Source organism: Ursus arctos, unplaced genomic scaffold (genome assembly GCF_023065955.2).
Source record: "Ursus arctos isolate Adak ecotype North America unplaced genomic scaffold, UrsArc2.0 scaffold_61, whole genome shotgun sequence".
NCBI lineage: Eukaryota > Metazoa > Chordata > Mammalia > Carnivora > Ursidae > Ursus > Ursus arctos.
In genome coordinates this window covers 59,240-84,964 of record NW_026623080.1, presented here as the reverse complement: position 1 = coordinate 84,964, position 25,725 = coordinate 59,240, and the positions used below count along the sequence as shown (strand labels likewise).

The 25,725-nt window shown below is 42.9% G+C and overlaps 2 protein-coding genes and 1 long non-coding RNA gene across 7 annotated transcripts in view; 2 read left to right on the top strand and 1 right to left on the bottom strand.

Annotated features, from left to right (window-relative positions):
- Window positions 1-4,717, bottom strand: part of LOC125281184 (uncharacterized) — a 9,804-nt gene extending 5,087 nt beyond the window's left edge. Inside the window, exons 1-3 of one of the 2 annotated variants that reach the window (XR_007188288.2) lie at window positions 4,205-4,717; window positions 3,534-3,610; window positions 1,076-1,149 (exon numbers count right to left, since the gene is read on the bottom strand). This is a non-coding gene — a long non-coding RNA (uncharacterized LOC125281184). Of the gene's footprint in view, window positions 1-1,075; window positions 1,150-3,533; window positions 3,611-3,954; window positions 4,085-4,204 lie in introns of those variants that run through there. The other variant, XR_008957914.1, reaches the window with a different exon arrangement.
- Window positions 1-25,725, top strand: part of LOC125281827 (NF-kappa-B-activating protein-like) — a 215,375-nt gene that overhangs the window by 188,469 nt on the left and 1,181 nt on the right. Inside the window, exons 9-10 of one of the 2 annotated variants that reach the window (XR_008957913.1) lie at window positions 17,750-17,937; window positions 25,641-25,725. The gene's annotated coding sequence lies outside the window, so the exon portion shown is untranslated. Of the gene's footprint in view, window positions 1-17,749; window positions 18,608-25,640 lie in introns of those variants that run through there. The other variant, XM_057308176.1, reaches the window with a different exon arrangement.
- LOC125281166 (NF-kappa-B-activating protein-like) lies at window positions 4,339-25,662 on the top strand. Of its 3 annotated transcripts, XM_057308180.1 has the most exons (5): window positions 4,339-4,706; window positions 7,238-7,318; window positions 12,066-12,160; window positions 16,057-16,217; window positions 25,638-25,662. In XM_057308180.1, the coding sequence occupies exons 1-4, from the start codon at window positions 4,339-4,341 to the stop codon at window positions 16,164-16,166; spliced, it is 654 nt and encodes a 217-aa protein (XP_057164163.1). In that variant the 3' UTR covers window positions 16,167-16,217; window positions 25,638-25,662. The 3 variants fall into 3 exon arrangements, with proteins under 3 accessions (XP_057164163.1, XP_048069215.1, XP_057164162.1); XM_048213258.2 differs by lacking the exons at window positions 12,066-12,160; window positions 25,638-25,662 and having other exon boundaries at window positions 16,057-16,198; XM_057308179.1 differs by lacking the exons at window positions 12,066-12,160; window positions 16,057-16,217; window positions 25,638-25,662 and adding an exon at window positions 14,954-15,538.

Below are 25,725 nucleotides of genomic sequence, written 5' to 3'. Positions count from 1 at the left end.
AGAAATTAGAGGCTTTTACCCTACTACGATCCGGAAGAAAGCAGGGGGGAGCTCTCTAACTACTCTTATTGAACATCATACTGGAAGTCCTAGCTGATGCAGTAAGACAAAGGAAAAAAGGTATGTAGATGGGGAAGGTAGAAATAAAACTGTCTTTGTTCACAGATGACACGATTGTCTAGGGAGAAATTCCCAAAGAATTGTTAAAAAAAAAAAAAACCAACAAACAAATCTTCCTAGAACTCATAAATAGTTATAGCAAAATTGCAGGGCACAGGTTAATATACAAAGGTCAAACACTTTCCTATATACCAGCGATGAGCAATTGGAATGTACAATTTAAAACACAGCATCATTTATATTAGCACCAAAAAAATTGAAATAAAAGGCATAAACCCAACAAAATATGTGCGATATCCCAATATCTATATGTGGAAAACTATAAAACTCTGACTTAAGAAATCAAAGAACTGAATAAATAAAGAGACTGTCTGTGCTCATGTAAAATGTAGGAGAAAATCTCGGTAACCTCGGCCTTGGCAAAAAGTTTTTAAAATATTCTTTGAAGATGTATTTATTTATTTTAGGGGGAGAGAGCGAGCGAGCATGCGAGTGGGGGGGAGGGGCAGAGGGAGAGAGGAGAGGGAGAGAAAGAGAGAATCTCAAGCAGAGCCCCCACAGAGCCCCAAGATGAGCTTAATCCCACGACCCCGAGATCGTGACCTCAAGATCATGACCTGAGCCGAAACCAAGAGTCAGACCCCACCCGACTGAGCCACCTAGGTACCCCTGGCAAAGGGTTTTGAAATACGACACCAACAGGGGTCTCCATGCTCAGCACCAGGAGTCTCCTGAAGTTTCTCTCTCCCTCTCCCTCTGCCCCTCCACCCCTCACCCCCCGGACTCTCGCTCTCTGTCTCTCTCTCTAAAATAAATAAATGAATCTTAAAAAAAAAATACAACACCAACAGCACAACCCATGAAAGAAAAACTGAGAACTTGGACCTCATTAGAATTAAAAATGTGTGCCCTGGGGGGCGGTCAAGATGACAGAGTAGGAAAATCCTGAGCTCACCTCCTCCCATGGTCACACCAAGGCTGCATCTATGTATAGAGCAATTCAGGACCAGCAGCTCAATTCTTGCACACCTAAAGATACAAAGAAAAAGCCACATCAAGAAGGGAAGGAGGGACAGAGATGCAGTCTGTTCAGGACCCACACCCCCCAGGGCAGTGACCCACAAGTGGGAGGACATCACAGGTGTGGACATCCTCCATGGGGAGCAAGGGTTTAAGCCGAACATCAGGTACCTCCCGCCCTGGAGACCTCCACCAGGAAGATGATCCCATATAATGTCTGGCTTTGCACATCAGAGGGGCATAACTCCCGGGGAGTCAGAGGGCTGTAGAAAACTGCCGCTCCGCGGCTAAAGGGCCTGTGCATAAACTCGGACCCAGCACAGGGGCAACAGCTTGAAAAGCACCTGGGCCTTCCATGAAGATTTACTGACTAATGTTAGGGTATGTGCTGGAGGAGCAGGAATCTGTAGGTTCTTTAGGACAAAAGCATTGTCAAAGGAAATAAAAAATACTTTGAGGCAAATTAAAATGAAAATATAAACTTAAAAAAGTATTTGCAAAAAAAATTAAAAAATAAAGGTGCGCCTGGGTGGCTTGGTTGGTTAAGCGTCTGCCTTTGGCTCCTGTCGTGATCCCTGCTCTCCCTCTGCCTCTGCCTGCCACTTCCCGTTTGCACTCTCTCTCTCTGTTAATTAATTAATTAGTTAATTAAAAAATCTTTGGAACACAGCAAAAGCAGTTCTAAGAGGGAAGTTCAGAGCAATACAAGCCTGCCTCAAGAAACAAGAAAAACCTCAAATAAACAATCTAACCTTATACCTAAAAGAACTAAAAGAACAAAGTCCGAAGTTAATAGAAGGAAGGAAATAATAAAGATCAGAGCAGAAATAAATGAAATAGAGACTGAAAAAGCAATAGGAAAGGTAGTGAAATTAAGAGCTGGTTCTTTGAAAAGATAAACAAAATTGATAAACCTTTAAGAAAAAAAAGAGAGGGCACTCAGGTGAATCAAATCAGAAATGAAAGCGGAGTTACCAGTGACACCACAGGAACACAAAGGACTGTAAGAGAGTACTACCAAAAATTATATGCCAACAAATTGCACAATCTGGAAGAAATGGATAAATTCCTAGAAACATACACTCTTCCGAGTCTGAATGAAGAATAAATAGAAAATCTGAACAGGCTGATTTTGAAATGAAATTGAATCTGTAGTCAGAAGACTCCCAACAAACAAAAGTCCAGGACCAGATGGCTTCACACTTCATACCAAACGTTAAGTTTTTAAAACTTTTTAAATTATTTTGTAGTATCATGCCAACGAGAGGGGCTGGGGCATGGGTTTTATCGCTGGAACTAAAGTGCATGTCTACCAGCCATTGGGCAGGTAGCCCAAGGGCTGTTGCAAAGTCGGCTTTTATAGCCAGTAGATGGGAAAGTGTACAGCCTGGTATCCCAAAAGTTAGGGATAGGTTTTCCATCCAAAACTTTCTTCTTTAAAAGATTTTATTTATTTATTTGACAGAGAGAGCACAAGCAGGGATAGTGGCAGACGGAGAGGGTGAAGCAGGCTCACTGCTGAGCAGGGAGCCAGAAGCGGGCTCCATCCCAGAACCCTGGGCTCATGACCTCAGCCAAAGGCAGGTGCTTAACCGACTGAGCCACCCAGGTGCTCCCATCCAAAACTTTCTTATTAGAAATTTCTCCAAATCCCCACCCCAAATCATATAATTTCTCCTACTCAGTTCAGTCCTTGGCGCTCATCCCATGATCAACTGTTTTTACATAGAAGATATCCAGTAGTGCGGTTCACTTTTTCCATTTACATTATGTTAGCATCTTTCCCTTAAATTCTAAAAAAGGAGATTTCCAATAACTGATGGCATTAGTTTTCATGGTCTGATAAGTTACTTCTTAGGAGGAAAGGCCCAAAAGGCCATCTAGCTACTAGTAGACTGGATTCTGAATTTCCATAGTAAACTCATTGCACCTTCACAAATTAAAGTCAGTAAATTAGTGTTCAAATATTCTTTCTTTTAAAAACAGTATGAAATGAATAGAATAGATAACCATTAACCATGTATTGCTTGAGCTAGTGTATGATGGGACCAGTTTAAGGGGCTGGACAAGAAGGGGCTTACAAATTCCTTTTGCTGGTGCATATTAGTGGAGATGAATTTCTGGGGAATGAATAAGCAGTTTTCTCTGGGCTGTGAGCTTAACTGTAGTGTATCAGGCTCAAATTATTAACAAAGAATTTGCGCCCTCTAAGCTAACTGGGCAAATGCGGCTTAAACATCACAGCTCACCACCAATATTGATAAACCCTCCTTATTTTGTTTGAGGTTAGAAAGAAAAAATTGGGGGCGCCTGGGTGGCTCATTCGTTATGCGTCTGCCTTCAGCTCAGGGCGTGATCCCAGGGTTCTGGGATCGAGCCCCACATCGGGTTACCTGCTCCGCTGGGAGGCTGCTTCTTCCTCTTTCACTCCCCCTGCTTGTGTTCCCTCTACGGCTGGCTATCTCTCTCTCTGTCAAATAAATAAAAAGAGAAAAGAAAAGAAAAGAAAAGAAAAGGAAAGAAAGAAAGAAAGAAAAGAAATATAAGGAAGAAAGAAAAAATAAGTTGGGGGGGGCGCCTGGGTGACTCGCTTAAGCGACTGCCTCCGGCTCAGATCATGATCCCACCATCCTGGGTTCGAGCCCCACCTGGGGCTCCTTGCTCAGCGGGGAGTCTGTTCTCCCTCTACCTCCCCCCCTCGTGCTCGCCCGCGCTCTCTCAAATAAATAAAAATCTTTGAAAAAATTGTGTGTGGGGTGGTATACTCCTACACACAGCCACACACATGCAAACAACGTATATCTGTAAAGTTACATTGGCTTTGTTATTCACACGGCCGCTCGGGGAAAGGTCTCCTGTGGCCTCTCGCCCTTCCCTTCAGGTATTTCAACTCGAGGCTAAAGCAATGACTCGTTCTCTAGTCCAGTTTAGATAGGAGCAGCCTCACTCGGGACCGGAAGGGTGAGTGGATCCGGTTGCCCCACGGACTTCTTTACACCGATACACACATCTCCGTCTCGTGGGCAGGACCGCCTAGGTCGGGGGAAGGGATTTGCCGACGTACCCGGAACTGTTTCCAAGGTTTCCTCAGTTTCGGGCGGTGGCGCGACGGCGGGTTTGGGACCAGACCAACCGAGATCTTCCTAGGCTCGCGAGAGCGCCCCCTTCTCTAGCGGCTTAGGGGACCCAGCGGCCGCGATGGCTCCGGTGTCGGGTTCGCGCAGCCCTGAGGGGGAGGCCTCGGGCTCCGGGGGAAAGCGTCGCAGTTCGTCGAGGAGCCCTAAACCCAGCAGATCCGCCCGCTCCCCGCGGGGCCGCCGCTCGCACTCGTGCTCTCGGAATGGTCTCAGCCATCAGCTGGGCGGCTTCAGTCAGGGGTCGCGACACCAGTCCTACCGATCCCGCTCGCGGTCACGCTCCCGGGAGCGGCCCTCTGCGCTGCGGGGCAACCCCTTCGCGTCAGCCTCCTCGACCGCGTATTATGGCGGCTACTCGCGCCCCTACGGGAGCGACAAGCCGTGGCCTAGCCTTCTGGACAAGGAGAGGGAGGAGAGCCTGCGGCAGAAGTGAGTGAGACGGGCACTGGGAGTCTGACTTGCGCTTTTCGCTCTCTGCCGGGCGCCCCTGCCTAGCCCTTCAGCCCCACCCCCCTCCCCCGACAACGCCTTTTTCCGCCCGTTTCTCCCCTTGGGTTTTCACTCGTCCTCGGGCCCCTTCTCCCCGCGCCCTGGTGTCTTCGCTGCTTCTGCCTCCTGGCTATGCAGCGGTTCCGTCGGGAGCCTCAGACCTACCCGAATTACAGTTTTCGCTTGGTTGTAGCTGTTTTATTTTGCTTACTTTTTTTTTCCAAGCGTGCTTTTATTTCGCGCTCGATTGAGCTTTTGGCAAAGGAGACCTATTAGCCCAAAATGAGCAGTGCCTCGCGCTTTGTAGGCGTACCACCGTACCTTGCTGAATGATCACACAGGTTGGAGGTGACAGGACGTGTACAGTGGAAATGTCGTGTAGCCAGTCGGGAAGGCTGGGGATGAAGAGTTTAAATCGGAGGGGAGAAGAACCCCTGAGACCAGATGATTGCATGTGGGAAAAGTGACCTGCTAAACTGTTGATTAAGCTACGTGGAAAAAGGCCCTGTTCGGTGGTCTCAGTGTGACCGTGAAAACCGAGGTCAGGGTGAGATCAGGTGTCCTCTCATGAGTGCGTATTGGAGTGGAAAAGTGGATAGTTTAAGAAGGAGAAAGGGAAAGGGTTATAATTATTATCGTGTAAGTCTTAGTAGCTAATGGTTATTGAGTGTTAAATTCTGTCAGGCGCTGTACTAGGTGCTCTACAGGTCCCCTGTGTGTGTGTGTGTTTTTAGGATTTTTTAAATTTATTTGACAGAGGGAGAGAACAAGCAAGGGGAGCAGCAGGCAGCGGGAGAAGCAGGTTCCCCGCTGAGCAGGGAGCCCGCCCCCGGGGCCCGATCGTGACCCAGCAGAAGGCCAGCGCTTAACCGGCTGAGCCACCCAGGCGCCCCTACATGTCCTCTGTGTCAAAAAAGATTTTTAAGAGTAGCACAGGCATGGAGGGGCAGGTTAAGATTCCAAAGCTGGGCGACGTCTCCATAAATCTCTTTTTTCCCAAGAATGGGAAGTAATAAAGGATGGCGGTGAAGAGGACGGGCTCCAGAATCGGAATGCCTGAGTTTGAAGCCATGCTTTGCTGTGTAATAGTTGTATGACCTTGAGCAAGTTTCTTGAACTTCTCTGAGCTTTATTTCTTAACCATTTAAAAAGGCTAAAATTGGCGCTGAGCCTTTAGAGTTGTGATGATTTAGTTCCTGGGACATAATAATTAGTCCTTGAGTGTTTGCTATTGGGGTTTCCTGAATGGAAGCAGAAACAATAAAAAACCTACTGAGTTAGGTTGGAGACCTACCTCTCCAAATTAAATTTTTCAGTTACCTCCTGGCTGTGTTCGTCAAAAAGCAACCAGCTTCCTACTGGACGATTCTCATCAAAAGACAACTAATGAATCATCGAGCCTTACATCGGAAACCGGGGATGTACTGTATGGTGACTAACATAATATAATAAAAAATCATTAAAAAAAAAAAAAAGATATCAGAACTTCTTGGGTGAAATTTGCATTTGTACATTTAGAAGATCAATAATTTACCTTACGAGTACAGATGAAGCTGGGGGCAGCAGGGATGAGAACGTGACTGTTCTTACAGCCTGTCATACTTCCCCCTGCATATATAGTCCAAGTTGGGTTATAAGTATAACCCTTTTAGGCTCTTTCTTCAAGTGGGAAACCTGAGTCTAATTCTGCACGATTATAATCTTTTCTCCTAAATAAAGAAGTAAAAAATAGTATATTCAAGCAATCAAACCAGTTTATTTTGTAAGGGGTGGGTGGGTGTGTGTAACAAATGGAATCACAAGGAGCTAAACTTTGAGGAATTGAGCCTTTGTTTTTTGTATTTTGTTTGTGAGCAAAATTAAAAGAAAAAAATGACAAATTTTTCCTGTCCTCCAAGAGTAGATAGAGGATATAGTCCTTTTCCCAAAAAAAGGAACTAAAGGGAAAACAGAAAAAAAAAAACCCTGTTTCTCATTTAGGACAGTTTTTGTCAAATAAAACTTTTCTTTCATTTTCAGAGCTTTCTTTATTTTCTGTTTCTAATGCTTCATTTTTGTTTTCTTTATTAATTCCTGAGTTTCTGAAAACGGGTTTGACTAAATCAAAAGTAGAGATTGCTCTTTACTCTCAAAAATGTATGTAAACAAAGAAGTTATTTCCAAATATAAAACTGTTTGTGTCACATATTGCAGAAGACGAAATGAGCAATTAGGAGCTAGGTCATGCAAGAGGCAGAAGAGATGCACTTGACAACCTTTTAGGCTGTATTTCTGGCCTGGCCTCAGGCTGTCTGTAGTCTGTGCCATTTGATAGTACTATCAAGAACATCAAATTACGATGAGTATACTTAATTTATTAATTTAACTTTTAAAATAGGAAAATAGGACTTAACTGGACTCCTTTGAATTGATTATATATTTAGGAGACCATTTAGCCATGGAGTTATAATTTATATGCCTATATCTTCTAGGAGATTAAGGGAGAGAGAGAGGATTGGAGAATTGGGAGCTCCTGAAGTATGGGGACTTTCTCCAAAGAATCCAGAACCAGAGTAAGTGATTCAAAAAATACTGTTAAAAGATGTAACGTTTGTTTAAATCCAGAGACTATTGTCAAAATTTTTGTTAAATGAATAACTTTTAAGTACACTTTACGTTTTTTTCTTCTTTTTTGTGATTTATGCTATGCTACCCCCTAGAATTTAAAAACATTGAACATACCTAACGATTAAAACATGTTGCTAGTTGATTTTAACATATTAATTGTTTTTTATTTATTTGTTTATTTTTAAAGATCATATTTGTATTAGAGAGAGAGAGAGAGAGCACAGGTAGGCAGAGCGGCAGGGAGAGGGAGAAACAGGCCCCCCAGTGAGCAGGGACCCCGACGACTCGGGCCTCGATCCCAGAACCCTGGGATTATGACCTGAGCTGAAGGCAGCCGCTTAACCAACTGAGCCACCCAGCACCCCTTAATTGTTCTTTTTAAATTGTAATTCAGGGGGGTGCTAATTTCCTATTCATAGAAGGGTTCAGTATTAAGACAAATACATTTATATTATTTTGAATTGTTTTTTCTCAACCTAATAGCAGGTTGCGTGTCACATGTTAGCCTTACAAAGTGATTTTTTTTGAGTTAACAGTTGACAACATGGATGGTAGAGTAGGGTTTTCTTATATATATATCATTTGCAGATAGTGACAGTTTTACTTCTTCTTTACCAATTTGGATGCCTTTTATTTTTCTTGTCTTGTGGCTGGGACTTCAGTATTATGTTGAATAAAAGTGGCGAGAATGGACATCCTTGTCTTGTTCCTGATCTTAGGGTGAAGCTTTCAGCTTTTTACTGTTGAGTGTGATGTTAGCTGTGGGTTTGTCGTATCTGGCCTTTCTTAAGTTGAGTTATGTTTTCTCTATATTCACTTTGGTGAGAGTTTGTATCTTTGGTTGTTGAATTTTGTCAGATGCTGTTTCTGCACCTATTGAGATGATCGTAGGATTTTTATCCTTTATTTTGTTAATGTGGTATATTCCACATTGATTTGTGGATATTGAATTATCCTTGCATTTCTGGAATAATTTCTACTTTAGTATGGTGTATGATCTTTTTAATGTAGTATAAAATTTGGTTTGCCAATATTTTGTTAAAGATTTTTGCATCTACATACATCAGGGATATTGGCTTGTAATTTTTTTTTTTAATTTGTGGTGTCTTTGGTTTCCATATCAGGATAATGCTGGCCTCAAAGAGTGAGTTTGTTCTTTCTTCAGTTTTTTGGAATTGTTTAAGAAGTATAGGTCTTAACTCATTAAATATTTAGTAGAATTTACCTGTGAAACCGTCTGGTCCTGGAGTTTGTTTTGTTGGGAGTTTTTTGAGTAATCAGTCTATAGTGTAATCTTCCTGATTTGGACGATTGTTATGTTTCTAGGAATTTATTTCTCCTTGGTTGTTCCATTTGTTGGCACATAATTGTTCTTAGTAGTCTTATGATTTTTTTTCTATTTCTATAGTATTGGGTATAACTTATCCCCTTTCATTTTTGATTTTATTTATATGGGCACTCTTTTTTTCTTGATGAATCTAGCTAAAGGTTTTTATCAATTTTATCATTTCAAAGAACCAACTCTTAGTTTCATTGATCTTTTCTGTTGTCTTTTTAGTCTCTTTTTCATTTATTTTTCACTCTGACCTTTATTATTTTCTTCCTTCTGCTAACTTTGGGCTTTGTTCTTTTCCTAGTTCCTTTAGGTGTAAGATTAGATTGTTTATTTGAGGTTTTTCTTGGTTCTCGAGTTGGGCATGTATAAAATTTCCCTCATAGAACTTCTTTTGCTGCATTTCATAGATTTTGTACTGTTGTGTTTCCATTTTCATTTGTCTCAAGGTATTTTTTTAAATTTCCTCTTTGATTTCTTCATTGACCCATTGTTTGTTTATTTTTAAAGACTTATTTATTAAAGAGAGAGAGATAAAGAGCACGTGCACAAGTGGGAGGGTCAGAGGGAGAGAGAGAGAGAATTTCAAGCAGATGCCACACTGAGCACGAAGCCTGACATGGGGCTCAATCTCAAAACCCTGAGATCATGACCTGAGTTGAAACCAAGAGTCAGACGCTTAACCGACTGTGCCACCCAGGCACCCCGACCCATTGGTTATTTAATTCCATGTGTTTATGTTTTTCCAGTTTTCTCGTAATTGATTTCTAGTTTCATACTGTTGTGGTCTGAAAAGATGCTTGATATGATTTCAGTCTTCTTAAATTTATCAAGACTTGTCTTGTGGCCTAACATGGGATCAGTCCTGGAGAATATTCCATGTGCACTTGAAAAGAATGTATGTTCTGCTGTTTTTGGATAGAATGTTTTGTGTATTATCTCTTAATTCCATCTGGTCTAATGTGTTGGTCAAGGCCACTGTTTTCCTTATTGATTTTCTGTCTGAATGATCTATCCATTCATGTAAGTGGGGTGTTAAGGTCTCTTACTATTATTGTATTACTGTCAGTTTCTCCCTTCATGTCTCTGAATAATTGGTTTATGTATTAAGGTGTTCCTATGTTGGGTGCATAGGTATTTACAAATGTTATATCCTCTTGTTGAATTGATCCCTTTATCGTATGCAGTGTCATTCATGTCCTCTTACAGGCTTTGTTTTCTAGTCTGTTTTGTATGATATAAGTATTGCTACCCCAGCGTTTTGTTTGTTTTCGTTTGCATGGAGTATCTTTTTCCATCCCTTCAGTTTCAGTCTCTGTGTCTTTAGATCTGAAGTGAGTCTCTTGTAGGCAGCTATAGATGGGTGTTGTTTTTTTTAATTTATTCAGCTACTGTGTGTTTTGATTGGAACACTTAGGAAGTTTACATTTAAAGTAATTATTGATAAAAAAAAATTATTGGTAGGGGGCGCCTGGGTGGCTTAGTCGTTAAGCATCTGCCTTCAGCTCAGGGCATGATCCCAGAGTCCTGGGATGGAGCCCCATCCTCCGCTGGGAGCCTGCTTCTCCCTCTCCCACTCCCCCTGCTTGTGTTCCCTCTCTTGCTGGCTGTCTCTCTCTCTGTTAATAAATAAAATCTTAAAAAAAAATATTGGTAGGTATGGATTTGTAGACATTTTCTTGATATTTTTCCGGTTTTTTAAAAAGATTTTATTTATTTGTCAGAGAGAGAGAGAGTGCACAAGCAGGGGGGAGCGGCAGGCAGAAGGAGAAGCAGCTCCCTGCTGAGCAAGGAACCAGATGTGGGACTTGATCCCAGGACCCTGGGATCATGACCTGAGCTGGAGGCAGACGCTTAACCAACTGAGGCACCCAGGCGTCGCTTTCTGATTGTTTTTGTAGTTCTTCTCTGTTCCTTTGTTCTCTTGCTCTCTTCCCTTGAGATTTGGTGACTTTCCTTAGTGTTATGTTTGTATTCTTTTATTTTTTGTTTATCTATTATAGGTATTTGGTCAGTGGTTACCATGAGGTACATATATAACATCTTACGTATATAGCAATCTATTTTAAGTTAATGCCCACTTAAGCTCCAATGCATTCTAAAAGTACTACATCCCTTCACCATGTTTTATGTTTTTGACATCATATTTTACACCTTACTATTTTATGTTTCCATTGACTAATTATTGTGGGTCTAGCTGATTTTACTACTTTTGTCTTTTAACCTTCATACTAGCTATGTAGGTGGTTGATCCACTACCTTTACTATATGTTTACCTTTACCAATGAGATTTTTCCTTTCATAATTTTCCTTTTTTTAAAAAATTTTATTATTAAGTAATCTCTACACCCAACCAGAGCTCGAACTCATAACCCCAAGATCAAGAGTTGCGTGCTCCACTGACTAAGCCAGCCAGGCGCCCCTCCTTTCATAGTTTTCTTACTTGTAGTTATGATTTTTCTTTTCTACTTAAAATTAAGTCCCTTTAACTTTCTTGTAAGGCTGGTTTGGGAGTGATGAGCTTTAGCTTATGCTTGTCTGAGAAACTCCTTGTTTCTCCTTCACTTCTGAGTGATAACTTTGCTGGGTAGAGTAATCTTGGTTGTAAGTTTTTTCCTTTTAGCACTTCTCATATATCATGCTATTCTCTTCTGACCTATAAAGTTTCTTCTGAAAAACCAGCTTATAGACTTAGGGTTCCTTGGTATGTAACTAGTTGTTTTCCTTTTGCTGCTTTTAAGATTCTTTATCTCTAACTGTTGACACTTTGATTATAATGTGTCTTGGTCTCTTTGGGTTCATCTCATTTGGGGGTGTTTGCTTTCTGGACTTGGATATCTGTTTCCTTCCCCAGGTTAGGGAAGTTTTCAGCTATTATTTCTTCAAATAAGTTTTCTGTCCTTTTCTCTCTCTTCTCCTTCTGGGACCACTGTAGTGTGAATATTAGTACACTTGATTTTACCCCAGAGGTCCCTTAAACTTAACCTCATTTTATTCAGTTCTTTTTGCTTTTTTGCTGTTCTGATTAGGTGCTTTCTACTACCCTGTCTTCCACATTGTTAATCTGTTCTTCTGCATTCTGTAATCTGCTTTTGATGCCCTGTATTTTTCATTGCAGTTATTGTGTTCTTTGGCTTTGATTGATTTAAAAAAATATTTTCTGTCTCTTTGTTGAATTCTCACTGTGTTCATCCATTCTTTTGAGTTCAGTGAGCATCTTTATGACCATTCATTTGAATTCCATCTGGTAGATCTCTGTTTTGTTTAGTTCTTTTTCTGAGGTTTTTGTCTTGTTCTTTCACTTGGAACGTATTGTCTGTCTCCTCATTTGCGTCTCAGTGTTTGTTTCTGTGTTTTAGGTGGATCAGCTATTGTCCCAGTCTTGGAGGAGTGGCTTTATGCCTGAAGGTGTCTGTGAGGCTCAGCATAAACCCCCGCTGGTCACCCAAGCCAGGTACCCCAGGAGTATCTCTTTTGTAGGCTGTGTGCTCCCTCTTGTGGCTGGTCCCGATTGGTGCAGACTCACTGATATGTGGGGCTGTTTACTGGTGCAGCTGTCGGCTAGGCTTGGCTATGACTACTGTGGGTATGCTGGTGAGTGGGACAGGCTTCTGGCCTGTCTGATTGACAGGCCTGGTTGCAGCTGGTGTGGGCATGCTGGTGTGTGGGGCTGGCCCTTGGCACAGCTGGCTATAAGGCCTGGTCGTGAGCTGCATGAGCACTGTTGAGTAGGGCAGGCTTTCGGTGCAGCTGGCTGCAAGGTCCAGCTGCGACTGATGCAGATACTCTAGTGTGTAGGACTGGGCCTCCATGGCAGGAGCCCTTGGGTGGAGGGTGTGCTGGTCCTGGCCAAGGATGTCTGGTATGTATGGTGGGTGGGGGCTGCTAGAGAGGAGTGCCAGGCCAGGGTGGGCAGGTGGGTGGGGTGAGTCTTCTTGGGCTGACAGTAGATAGAGAAACAGAAAAATGGATAAGGCATGGGACGGGGCTCTCCTGGTTGAGTAGAGGGGCCTAGGAGGTCCTGCCCCACGGGACGCCAGGGGTCCTGTCCAGGGTGCTGGGACGTAGGCAGAGCAGAGCAGCTGACCGGGCGCTGAGCCCGGGAAAGCCTGCGGAGGGTGGTGCGGGCTGCAGGCTGGGGAGCTGACAACAGTGACGGCGGTGTGCCTCTTTGCCCTCAGTCTGTTGGCCGGGCAAAGATTTTATGAATTGAGGAAATCTGGTCCTAGTTCGTCTAAACATCCATTGTCCCCAGTGTCTAGACTCTTGAGGTAGTGTCCAGTGCTTCGGCTTCCTCCCGTCCCAGCAAGACAAGCCACAGGCTCCTGGGCCCTCCATGCCCAGGCCTCGCTCACAATGCCACCTTTCTCACTATGACGAGGTTTCAGAAGAGGAATGACCCTTGAGTCATTCTTAAAGGAAAGCTCTTGTTGAAAGATCCAGCACGGCCCTGTGCATTAGTTACTTACTCTCTGTTGAAGATGGGCTGTTCAGAATGGGGGCTGTATCCCATCAGCAGGACTTTTGAATGATACTGAGCTTCCCCCATCAGTAGGGTGACACCTGCCTAGCGACTAGGGGTTAGTGGCAGCCCGACGGCTGCTGGTCAGCTGTGAGGACACACACAACCCAGGCGTCAGAGTCACAGCAGGGCCAGAGAGCAGTGCCTCAGCTGTACATGCTGCTGAGGACGGGAAGAGTAATATGGCAGTTGGGAGCCCAGAGTCCAAGCATGGAGCCGGGACAGAGCCTGGCACATCGTGGGTGCTGTCTCGGGGTGAGCTGCAGGGAGGCCCGTGGCGGTAACTTCCCTAAGCTGTTTTAGCAAGAAGGAACTAGCTTCCCTGATGCAGTTTCCAACCTGAAGGGCATAGAGAGTAGCCTGCTGTGTTTTGTCCTCTATGACATTCGATGCTCAATGTACTAAAATGTCCTTTTTTGCTCTCTGATTGAAGGTTTGGTTTAAGAATAGGAGGGTCAGGGGCGCCTGGGTGGCACAGCGGTTAAGCGTCTGCCTTCGGCTCAGGGCGTGATCCCGACGCGTTGTAGGATCGAGCCCCACATCAGGCTCCTCTGCTATGAGCCTGCTTCTTCCTCTCCCACTCCCCCTGCTTGTGTTCCCTCTCTCGCTGGCTGTCTCTATCTCCGTCAAATAAATAAATAAAATCTTAAAAAAAAAAAGAATAGGAGGGTCAAGTGGAGGAGACCCCAGAGGGCACTGAGGTTCAGAAACATGCCCCCGGTGGCCCTGGTCCCTCCCGTCGTCATTAACTTGGGTGGACCCTGCCATGCCGTCCTCATTCCGGAGCCGGAGTGCGTATAGGTTCTTCAGGAGCCACCGCTGCTGGGGCCACCTCAGCAGCCCATGCCTCTCTTTCCTGTTGTCTTCTTGCCTCCCCTGCCCTGGCTTCCTCCACTTTCCCTCCGTGCGGCTGCCCTCCTGTGGTCGCTCCCGGTCTCCTACCGTCGGTGGCTCTCTTGTGAGCCCTTTGCCCACACAATGGCCTCGGCGGCGGTTTTTTCCCACGGTGCTTTTGAGCGCATTCCCGTTCTGTGTCGCTCAGGGTTAAGAGCAGTTCCCGAAACGCCCGCGAAATGTACTCGAGAGAAGGGCAAATTCACGGACCCTCTCTTTGGGGGCACTTGTAGTCTTTTCAATAAAGTTCTGAATTTATTCTCTGTGTATTTGTTTTGCGTGTGGTACGGGGTGAGTGCACGTGATGGACGGTGCCGCTCCTCCAGGAAGGCAAGGAGGCCTGCTTTCGTGCAGCCGCGTCCCTGAGCCCCCATCAGGAGGCCACGGCCATCTCCCAAGTTCCCCAAGTGCCCACGCAGCCGGCTTACGAGGAGCCACCCTGTCCTGCAGCACCCCATCTTTCCCCGGCCCTCCCACCCCCCGTGCCCCAGCGGGACCGCGCCGCCGTGCAAGACCGGGTGGCGTCAGCCTCTAGGGAGAGAACAGTGTGCTTCCAGGCGGGGCTGAGGCCCAGTCGCGGCGAGGAGCTGAGGCCCACCCGGGCACTGGAAGGGACACTTGCAAGGGGCTACTCACGGGGCTCCCGGAGAAGCGGCAGCCGCGGGTGCTGCTGGTGCTCGCCCAGGGGTGTCCGATGCCGGCCCTTTGGGTGGAGGAGACGCGCAGACCGCATTCCGGCGGGAGGGTCCTGCGTCCGCAAAGGTACCTCAAGAGGGGCCCCCCTTCGAGGCCAGCGGTGGGCTCTGTGTCCTCCCTTTCGCCCCTCCCCAGAGGCCGAGGGCCCAGCATCGCTCGGTCGTCAGCTCCAGCCGCCCGGCAGCTTTCGGCGAGATCGTGCCCGGGGCCGGTGGTCCGTGCGTGCAGTCGTTCCAAGTCCACGGCGGAGAAAGGACGTGGGTTTTTGTCCTCTGGGACTCGGGGAGGGAGAGGGGCTCCTGCGGAACCGAGGCCGTGTACCTGTTGCCCGATCGGGTTATTTACACTGGCACACAGCACCCTTCTTGTTGCCAGGACGACCCCAGCCCTGGGGACGAGTTTTGCCGGTGCACCCGAAATGTCTCCCCGGGTCCCCCAGGTTTGGGGTGTTTCGGTACAGTGGCTTCTGTGAGCCGAGGCGTCCTCGGTCTCCCGTGTCCACGATCGGGTGGCCCCCTCCTGCGGTAGCAGTGGTTCCGGGGTGTTGCCTCGGGGTGGGGGAAGCGTAGCGTTTCTTCGAAGCTCCCCCCTAGCCCTGCGAAGCTGCGGGCTTTCTGCGTAGCCGCGGCTGTGACTCGCCCCCTTCCTCCCTGCAGAGACCTGGGTGGCCTCAGCCCTTAGCTGTGGGCTCTGGGCCCCGTCCTACATCTCCCTCTCAAGGTGTGTTCTCGGGAGCCGTCCGGGCATCATCATCGCGTGGGATTCCAGGATCTTTGCTTGTAGAAAGCAATTTTTTTTTTAAGAGTGTGAAATGTTTTAGTACACTTGCCTGGTAATACAAATCAGTAATTACGATAGCCAAATCTCTGTATCATATATATTTAATATATTAAATAACACAATAATAACCCCTACCTTCAAAAAATATGGATTCATTTTTCATGTCATCAAATACAATGCTCATATGAGAGTGCAATGAAACTTAATACTCTGTTCACGTGCTAAGGGACAAGGCTAAGCAGTAAATTAATATTTTTAAATATCTTAAAGCAGAATAGTTTCCTTTTTGAGTTTGATAAGTCAAAGACTATCAAGGACTATTTAGAACCTGAATATAATACAGTGGCTATGAAATTATATAGGGAATTTGATGAGAAACAGGCATTTTTTTTTCTACTTTTTGTCAGTTAGCAAGTGAATGGAAAACTTTTAACCATAACATTCGTTTCATTTTTCAGAGCTTCAAGAACCACCTCTGCAGCCTGCCTTGCTAAGGTTACTGCATAATCCTTGCATTCCTGCCATCCATTATCCACCTTCTCAAATTGGAGGGTTTCAGAGTCACTAGGCTACTGTCTAGATCTGCAGCCTAAATATCAGTTTTTGAAACCACTTCCTGGTATGTTCCTTGATGGAGATTAATGTATTCTTTTTCTTTGTGTATTTTAGTAATGTCAGATGCTAGAGTTAGACTGGGTATTTTAAATTTAATTCAATTTTTAAATATTATTCTCAAAACATAGTTGATATACAAAGTTATATTAGTTTCAGGTGCACAGTATAGTGATTCAATAATTGTATGTTCTGTGCTGAGAAACTGGCTGTTTTTAATTGTAATATCTGAATTGATGGGTCCTCTGGCTTTGATCGTCTCATCACTATCCTAAGAGATTTAACTACCAGGAGACCTCAGATGGAGTGGTGACTTGATACGGGTCATATTTTTCGTGCTCATTTAGAGTCTTACTTGCATGATCTGCATTAATTTCAGTATAAAAAGCTTAAGGCCAAACGTAGCATATGGTTTTAGGCTCTGCTGGATCTTGAAATTTGGATATCAGATCTTATTTTTCTACCAGGAAAAAAATATCAACAAGCCTTCCGCAATTCAAAATTGGAAACAAATTTTAGGAAAAAAGAAAAGTATAAAAGGATTAATTACCAAATTTTACATTTAGCTCCTTTATACCGTAAGCCTTTTCGTCTCAATATTTATTCTATTATTGCCAATTTCATCAATATGTACCCAGATAACAATCTAGATTTAATGAGATTGGGATGGGATTGGGGAAACAGTACATAAAAGAGGCTTAGGACATTCAAACTGATGTGTTGTCCCACATCTTATGCCACTTGCGCCCTTTTTTTTTTTTTTTTTTTAATTTTATTTATTTATTTGACAGAGAGAGACAGCCAGCGAGAGAGGGAACACAAGCAGGGGAGTGGGAGAGGAAGAAGCAGGCTCATAGCAGAGGAGCCTGATGTGGGGCTCGATCCCATAACGCTGGGATCACGCCCTGAGCCGAAGGCAGACGCTTAACCGCTGTGCCACCCAGGCGCCCCGCCACTTGTGCCCTTTATCATAGTCTTTCCATAATGATTATTTTTCCCTTATATTATTTTTTTTAAATTGTGGTAAAATTCAAACAACATAAAATTACCCATTTTAAAGTATACAATTCAGTGGCATTTAATACATTCACAGTGTTCTCCACCATCACTGCCATCGACTTTCAAAGCATATTCATCACCCAAAAATGAAACCCTTTATTCATTTAGTAGTCACTCCCCATCCCTCTCTTGGCAACCGCTAATGTGCTTTCTGTCTCCATGGGTTTGCCTGTTCTGGATATTTAATATTTAGGGAATCATACAATATGTGGCCTTTAGTGTCTGGCTTCTTTCACTTAGCATCATGTTTTCCAGGTTCATTCACTTTGTAACAACCATTAATACTTTATTCCTTTTTTGAGTTGAATAATATTCTGTTATATGAATATGCCACATTTTGTTTATCCATTTCTCAATTGATGGAAATTTGGGTTTTTTCTACCTTTTGGCTGTTGTGAATAGTGCTTCTATCTACATTTATGTACAATTATTTGTTTGAATCCCCATTTTTGAAAAATATTGTATTTATTTATTTGACAGAGACAGAGAGAGCGCATCAGTGGGGCGCAGCAGGCAGATGGAGAGGGAGAAGCAGACTCCCAGCTGAGCAGGGAGACTGATACCGGGCTCGAACCCAGGACCCTGGGATCATGACCTGAGCTGAAAGCAGACGTTTAATCGACTGAGCCACCCAGGTGCCCCTGAATACCGATTTTCAGTTCTTTCAGGTATATACGTAGAAGTGGAATTCCTGGGTCACAGGGTAATTCTCTGTTTAATTTTTTGAAGAACTGCCAAATACAGCAACTGCATCATTTTGCATTCCCATTAGTAATGTGTGAGTGTTCCAGTCTCTTCACATCCTCACCAACACTTATTATATTCCACTTTTTTCAGTAGTCTCTAAACCCAACGTGCGGCTCAAACTCACAACCCCAAGATCAAGAGTTGTACACTCCTCCAATTCAGCCACCCCCTCCATTTTTTTACTATAGCCATCCTAATGGGGATGAGGTATTATCTTGTGGTCTTGATTTGCATTTCCCTGATGACTGATGATACTGAGCATCTTTTCATGCTTGTTGGCCATTTGTACATATCCTTGGGAAAAAACATCTAATCGTTTGCCTATTTTTAATTTGGTGGTTTATCTTTTCATTGCTGAGTTGTAAGGGTTTTTTAAGTATTCTGGAAACTGACGTCTTACCAGAGACATGATTTGTAAATATTTTACCTCATTGTGTAGGGTGTCTTTTCAGTTTCTTAATAGTGTCCTTTGATGCACAAAAAGTTTGATTTTGATGAAATCCAATTTATGTAATTTTCCTTTTGTTGCTTCTGCTTTGGTGTCATATTGAAGAATTCATTGCCAAATCCCAGATCATGAATTTTTCCCTGTTTTCTCCTGAAGAGAAGGAGTTTTATAGTTTTATAACTCTTTCTCTCTCTATATATATATATGAGTTTTATATAACCATGTATAAATGAGAGTTTTATAATCTTAATTCTTACATATAAGTATTTTCTCCATTTTGAGTTAATTTTTGTATATGATGTGAGGTATGTTTCCAGTTTGATTCTTTTGCATATAGATATCTAGTTGTCCATCATTTCCTGAAGACATAATTATTTCCCAATTGAATGGGCTTGGCACCCTTAACCAAAATCAATCGACCATAGATGTATGGGTTGATTTCTGGTTTCTCACTTCTATTCCATTGATCTGTATGTCTATCCTTATGCCAGTACAATACTGTTTTGATTACTATAGCTTTTTTTTTTTTAAAGATTTTATTTATTCATTTGACAGAGATAGAGACAGCCAGTGAGAGAGGGAACACAAGCAGGGGGAGTGGGAGAGGAAGAAGCAGGCTCTCGGCAGAGGAGCCTGATGTGGGGCTCGATCCCAGAACACAAGGATCACGCCCTGAGCCGAAGGCAGATGCTTAACCACTGAGCCACCCAGGCGCCCCTGATTACTATAGCTTTGTAGTAAGTTTTGAAATTTAGAAATCTGGGTCCTACAACTTTTATTTTCTTTTTAAAGATTGTTTTGGCTATTTAGATTCCCTTAGAATTCCATATGATTTTTAGAATTCTTTTTCCTTGTATTTTTTGTTGAAAATTAGACATTCTGAATATTAGAATGTGACAACTTTGGAAATCACATTTTCTCCCCTCTCCTAGGTTTGTTGTTCCTGTTTCATTGAACAGAATACAAAGACCATACAATCCAGGTTTGCCTAGTTAGTGACTTTCTAAGCTATTTTTGTAATATCTGTATTCATTTTTTAAAAACTTCAGTATAAAAAAATGAAAATATAAAAGAATAAAATTTCAGCGTAGTTGACATACAATATGATACGAGTTTCAGGCATACAACACAGTGATTTGACAATTATATACATTATGAGATGCTCACCACGGTAAGTGTAATTATCACCTGTTTACCACACAAAGTTATTACGGTGTGATTGACTATATCCCCTATGCTGTACTTTTCATCTCCACGTACTTTTCATCTCATTTATTTTTAAGTAGACTCGACCCCCAGTGTAGGGCTTAAACCCATGACCCTGAGTTCAAGAGTCACATGCTCTACCAACTGAGCCAGCCAAGTGCCCTGACTCATTTCTTTTATAACTGGAAATTTGTAGCTCTTAATCCCCATTCACCTGTTTTGCCCATCCCTCAACCCCTCGCCTCTGGCAACCACCAATTTGTTCTCTGTATTTATGAGTCTGTTTCTGGTTTGTTTTGTTTTTTTGATTCCACATATAAGTAAAACCACATGGCAATTGTCTTTCTCTGTCTGACGTATTTCACTTAACATAATACCCTCTAGGTCCATCCATGTTGTTGCAGATGGCAAGATTTCATTCTTTTTTATGGTTGAGTAATATTCCTGTGTGTGTGTGTGTGTGTGTGTGTACCACATCTTCCTTACCCATATATCTATGGATGGACACTGAAATTGCTTCCATATCTTGGATATTGTAAATAATGCTGCAGTAAATAGAATACATATATCTTTTCAAATTAGTGTTTTATTTTCATTGGGTAGATACCCAGTAGTGGGATTACTGGTTGTATGGTATTTCTATTTTTAATTTTTTGAGGAATCTCCATACTGGTTTACGTAACAGCTGCACTCTTTGTCATGTATAGCCACTGAAGTCTATGTTCCATTAGCTTAGTGGCCAGCTAGTGTTTTGAAATACTTACCATCAATTCCTGGATTCAAAAATGAATAAAGATCAATAAAACAAGAAGGCAGCCTACTGAATGGGAGAAAGATAGTTGCAAATGATATATCTGATAAGGGGTTAATATCCAAAATTTAAAAGTAACTCATACAACTCAACACCAAAAAACCAATCAAATTAATAAATGAGCAGAGGACCTAATTAGACACTTTTCCAAAGCAGACGTACAGATGGCCAATAGAGACATGAAACATCAGTAATCATCAGGGAAATGCAAATCAAAACCACAATATCACCTCACGTCAGTCAGAATGGCTAGTAACAAAAAGACAAGAAATTAGATCGGAGAAAAGGGAATCCTTGAACGTTGTTGGTGGGAACATAAACTGGTGCAGCCCCTGTGGGAAACAGTGTGGCGGTTCCTCTAAAAATTAAAAATAGAACTACCGTACAGTCCAGTAATTGCACTACTGGATATTTAGCTGAAGAAAACAAAAACACTAATTTGAAAAAATGTATGCATCCTTACGTTTTTGGTTTTTGGTTTTTATATCTTATTTTTTAAAGGTTTTATATATTATTTAGTTGAGAGAGAGGGAGAGAGTGCGTACACGCGAGTACATGAGCTGGGAGAGGGAGAGGGAGAAGCAGACTCCCCGCTAAGCAGGGAGCTCGAAGCAGGGCTCGATCCCAGGACCCTGGGATCATGACCTGAGCCGAAGGCAGACGCTTAATGGTTTGAGCCACCCAGGCGCCCCACCTCTATGTTTATTGTAAGATATATGATATAGGCACTCCCATTTTTATTGTAGCATTATTTATAATAGCTAAGATATGGAAGTAACCTAAGTGTCCATCAATAGACGAATGGATAAAGAAGACGTGGCACACACTCACACACACACACACACACACAGACAACACAATATTACTGAGCCATGAGAAGAATGAAATCTTGCCATTTGCAATAACATGGATGGACCTAGAGAAAATTATGCTAAATTAAATAAGTCAGACATAGAAAGACAAATACTGTATGATTTCACTTATATGAGGAATCTTAAAAAACAAAACAAACAACACCGACACACGAAATAGAAACAGAACAAACTGGTGGTTGCCAGAGGGGAGGAAGATGGGAGGATGGACAAAATAGGTGAAGGGGGTTAAAGAGTACAAACTTCCAGTTACAAAACAAGTAATTCAGGGTGATGAAAAGTCCAGCATAGGGGATACAGGCAATATATTGCAGTAATTTTGTATGGTGACGTATGGTAACTACACTTACAGTGTTAAGCATGGCATAATGTATATAATGTTGAATCACTGTGTTGTACACCTGAAACTAATGTATTTTATGTCAACTATACATCAAAAAGTAAGATCTTAAAAGAAGAAGAAGAAGACATTATACTTTTCCTAGTGTTTGGAGATTGTGTCTGTATTACACACTCCTTCAATGCTTGGCCAGACTATGGACAACTCGGCCTTCTCTTTTACTTCCTGCTTACACAGAGCCTGAGAGCCATCCAGACGTGAAAGCTCGTGGTATTCTCAGCTGTTTCTGAGCATGTGTCTAGCACGTGGCCTTCTTGATTCCTCTGCATACATAAGACCTTTTCAAAGCCTTTTTTCTTCCACGTGTCCCTTTTCTGAATCGTGTGTTTCCCACCCTTCTCAGTTGTCTATTCCTTGTCCTGACTATTGTCTCTTGCCCCAGGACGCTGCGGCCAGTACTTGTGCCTTTAAATGCTTTGGCCAAAGGTACCCAGGAAGTGGCCTCAACCCTGGGTTCACTCCTTGTCAGACAAAACAAAGGCAAACCACTGTGCCAGTCCTTGAGGGAGCTGGCAGAGCGGAGAAGACCCAGAACCACAATTCTTTGAGAATAAAGTCCATACTTCTCCTTCTAGTACCAGGAGAGCTGCCTTCCCATCCTCAAGGCTACTACAGGCCTGGGGTCTGAAGGATAATAGGCAGACAATTCAAAACACCAAAGTGTTCCCTTACCACTGTTGGGGAGGAAAAATTTGCCTCTATACTTCCAAATTCTTCTGGGTAATCCAAGAGTTAAATTGACAGGAGACAGATTAACAGGAGAAAACCAACTTTAATTCATATGTATGGAGGCCTCAAAGATACAGGACCTAAGAAATGATGGAGGCGGGCACTGTTTATACTTGTTACATAAAGAAACAGTAAATCTGGGAGAAATTGGCAGGACAAAGAAAACTGATGTTTGGGAACTTCAATTAGTTAGGAATTCTAAACAAAATTTGGGCCGAGGTAGTAAGTTAGGAGAAGTTACAAGGTTTGTTTACATGGGCTTCTCAGGCCCTGAATTCCCTGTCCCTGATGTCAAAGATGTTTGTCTGCCTCCTGGTGCCTCCTCTGCACCCCCCCCCCCTGCAGGGAGGGTGCTTTTCACAGGGGAGATGTATTCCCTACTTTCTGGAGACAAAGGTGGATCGGAGTGTTGTTCCTACACTGGCTGTTTCTTTATTAACTTGAATTCAAAATAATCAGTATGGTGCTCTGGCTTGGCTTGGGGTGGCCCACCTTGAGCCCCAACACCACAAAGCAGCAGATTCTTTTTACACCAAGCCTTATCTGGTTGTTGTGAGTTTTTAGCTGCGTTCCAACATTCACCAAAAATTGATTCTGACAGCTTTTCCCAGCTCAGTTGCTTCGGGGGAGAGATGGAGCCCTGGAGTTCCCTACTCCACTGTTTTCCATTCTGTTAAAACTTTGACCTCTCCTTTATGGTCTCTTTTCCCTCTGTATATGAATATATTTAAATTTCTTTAATACTAAACAAAATTCCTCTTGACCTTGCATTCCCCAACATCCCTCCTTTACTTCTCAGAAAAAATTTTCTTCAAGGAGTAGTTTCTAATACCCTCCCTCAATGGTGACAAACAAAAATGTCTCCAGACATTCCCTAATGTCACCGGGGTGAAAACTCATTCCAGATTGAGATCCAGTGTATTAACTCAAATTCCGAACATATTTGGATTTAACCTGTTTTCACATGTACTTTTTAATTGTTTGGGGGGTTTTGTTTGGTTGGTCGGTTCTTGTTTTTGTTTGTGTTCTATAGCTCCATGAAATTTTATCCCATGTGTGAATGCATGGAACCATCGCCTCGATTAGGGTACAGGACTCTTCTCTCCATACGAAGAGACTCCTTGTTGTTATACAAACCATTTTCCTAAACAAGTGGCATAAAGGCGAAGAGCATGTGTATACTTCTACCTTTGTATAACAAATGGGAGACACAAGAACGTGTTTTTGTATTTAAATTTGCATAAACAATACGCTGGGTGATAAGTGGGCCTGTGTGGGGCACGGTATTTAAGCGATTCTTTTCATCGAATGTGTTATATTTGGGGATTTTTGAGCTATATCATTATGTTATCACTTCAAAGAATTAAAGATAGTAAATGAAACCAAATAAATGGTATGGTTTCCAACTAGCTTTTCAACAGGTGTTCAGGCCGTAAGAGCAGATGACATATTGAGGCACCTGGCTGGCTCAGTCTGCAGCACATGCAAGTCTTGATCTCGGGGTCACGAGTTCAAGCCCCACATTGGGTGTAGAACTTACAATAAATAAATAAATAAACAAACAAGCAAGCAAGCTACAATTTGGATGAACGTCAACAAAATTATTGAAAAGAAAAAAAGAGCAGATGACATAGTGACTGGACCACATCAGTCAGAGCTGCTATAAGAAAAGTAGAGACATGGAGCGCCTGGGTGGCTCAGTTGGTTAAGCGTCTGCCTTCAGCTCAGGTCATGATCCCTGGGTCCTGGGATCGAGTCCCATGTCAGGCTCTCTGTTCAGTGGGGAGTCTGCTTCTCCCTCTCCCTCTGCCCTTCTCTCGGCTCATGCTCCCTCTGCCTCTCTCTCTCTCAAGTAAATAAATAAAATCTTAAAAAAGAAAAAAGAAAAGTAGAGAGAAACAGTGTTCAGAATCAGTAGATTCAGAATTAGACTCGGTGATATCATCTCCATGGGAACACCTGTCTGATTTCTTCCTTTACCGAGACAGTTCCCTTAACAGTCAACTAAATCACGTCTGTGAAACACTTAATAAACACTATAGAGACTGTAGTACATGAAGCTTGTACACCTTTCCCTTAACAGCAAAACGTCATTGCCTCACCATCAGGATGGCACAATATAAATTATTACTCTAAACAGGAATACCACCTCCTTCCTTCCATAAACTCTGCCCAATATCATGAGGTCAGTGCAGATCACACAGCGCAGATGTTTTTAAGGTCATTATCAGATCAAAAGTTAGATTGCATAAAAAATCATGATAGATGATTTTGTTTTCTCACTTACATATACGGATGTCACCTGTGATGTTGATGGGTACAGATGGAGAAGTTACGCTTTTACAGATGTTACATGGTTCCATTTAAGGCTGGACATGAAACTATTTGAATTGACCACTACAATCTCCTTTTAATAAACATTTAAAAAATGGTTTTTCGTTGTGCCTGTGGTTGTTTCATGGTTGTGGTTGTTCCTGTTCTATTACATCGATGTTTAAGCTTGTATTATGTGTTAGATACCATACAGAATGCATGAAAGCTGAAAGTTCAATCTCAGTTCTCAAAGAATCCTAACGGAAAACTTAAACATTATGGGTTGCACACAGAAAGGGACTAGAAAGAAACAATACTTTTTGCTTTTCCTGTAACCCTCAGTGATCTACCTTTTATGAAGTATTAAGTGTTGAGCACAGTGATAGGTGCTTGAAATACATTATGTCTATAAGTTTACAAGCTTCAGTTGTGTTCTAGTTTTTCCTAAGTGATAAAGATGCATTGGTGGTTTTGGGTTTTTTTGTTTTTTTTTTTTTTTTTGGTCTTGTGTAATACTATTAAAGTAAGTAAAGAAAAACTTTTTTTTTTTTTAAACAATTTATTCAGGACAAGGACTCAATTTTTTTTTTAAAGATTTTATTTATTTATTCGACAGAGAGAGAGACAGCCAGCCAGAGAGGGAACACAAGCAGGGGGAGTGGGAGAGGAAGAAGCAGGCTCCTAGCGGAGGAGCCTGATGTGGGGCTCGATCCCATAACGCCGGGATCACGCCCTGAGCCAAAGGCAGACGCTTAACCGCTGTGCCACTCAGGCACCCCAAAGTAAGTAAAGAAAAACTTTGATTTTTTTCTTTTTCACGTTAATTTTTTTTTCTTTTTAAGTAGTCTCCGTGCCCAGCGTGGAGCCCAGCCCTGGGCCTGAACTCACGACCCTGAGACCTGAGCTGACACCAAGACTTGGACGCTTAAG

Excerpts from the sequence above, each read along its gene's own strand:
- LOC125281166 (XM_057308179.1), top strand. The coding sequence starts at position 4,339 with ATGGCTCCGGTGTCGGGTTCGCGCAGCCCTGAGGGGGAGGCCTCGGGC. Across the intron at positions 4,707-7,237 it reads GAGGAGAGCCTGCGGCAGAA|GAGATTAAGGGAGAGAGAGA; the intron begins GTGAGTGAGACG and ends TATATCTTCTAG. Across the intron at positions 7,319-14,953 it reads CCAAAGAATCCAGAACCAGA|AGGCCGAGGGCCCAGCATCG; the intron begins GTAAGTGATTCA and ends GCCCCTCCCCAG.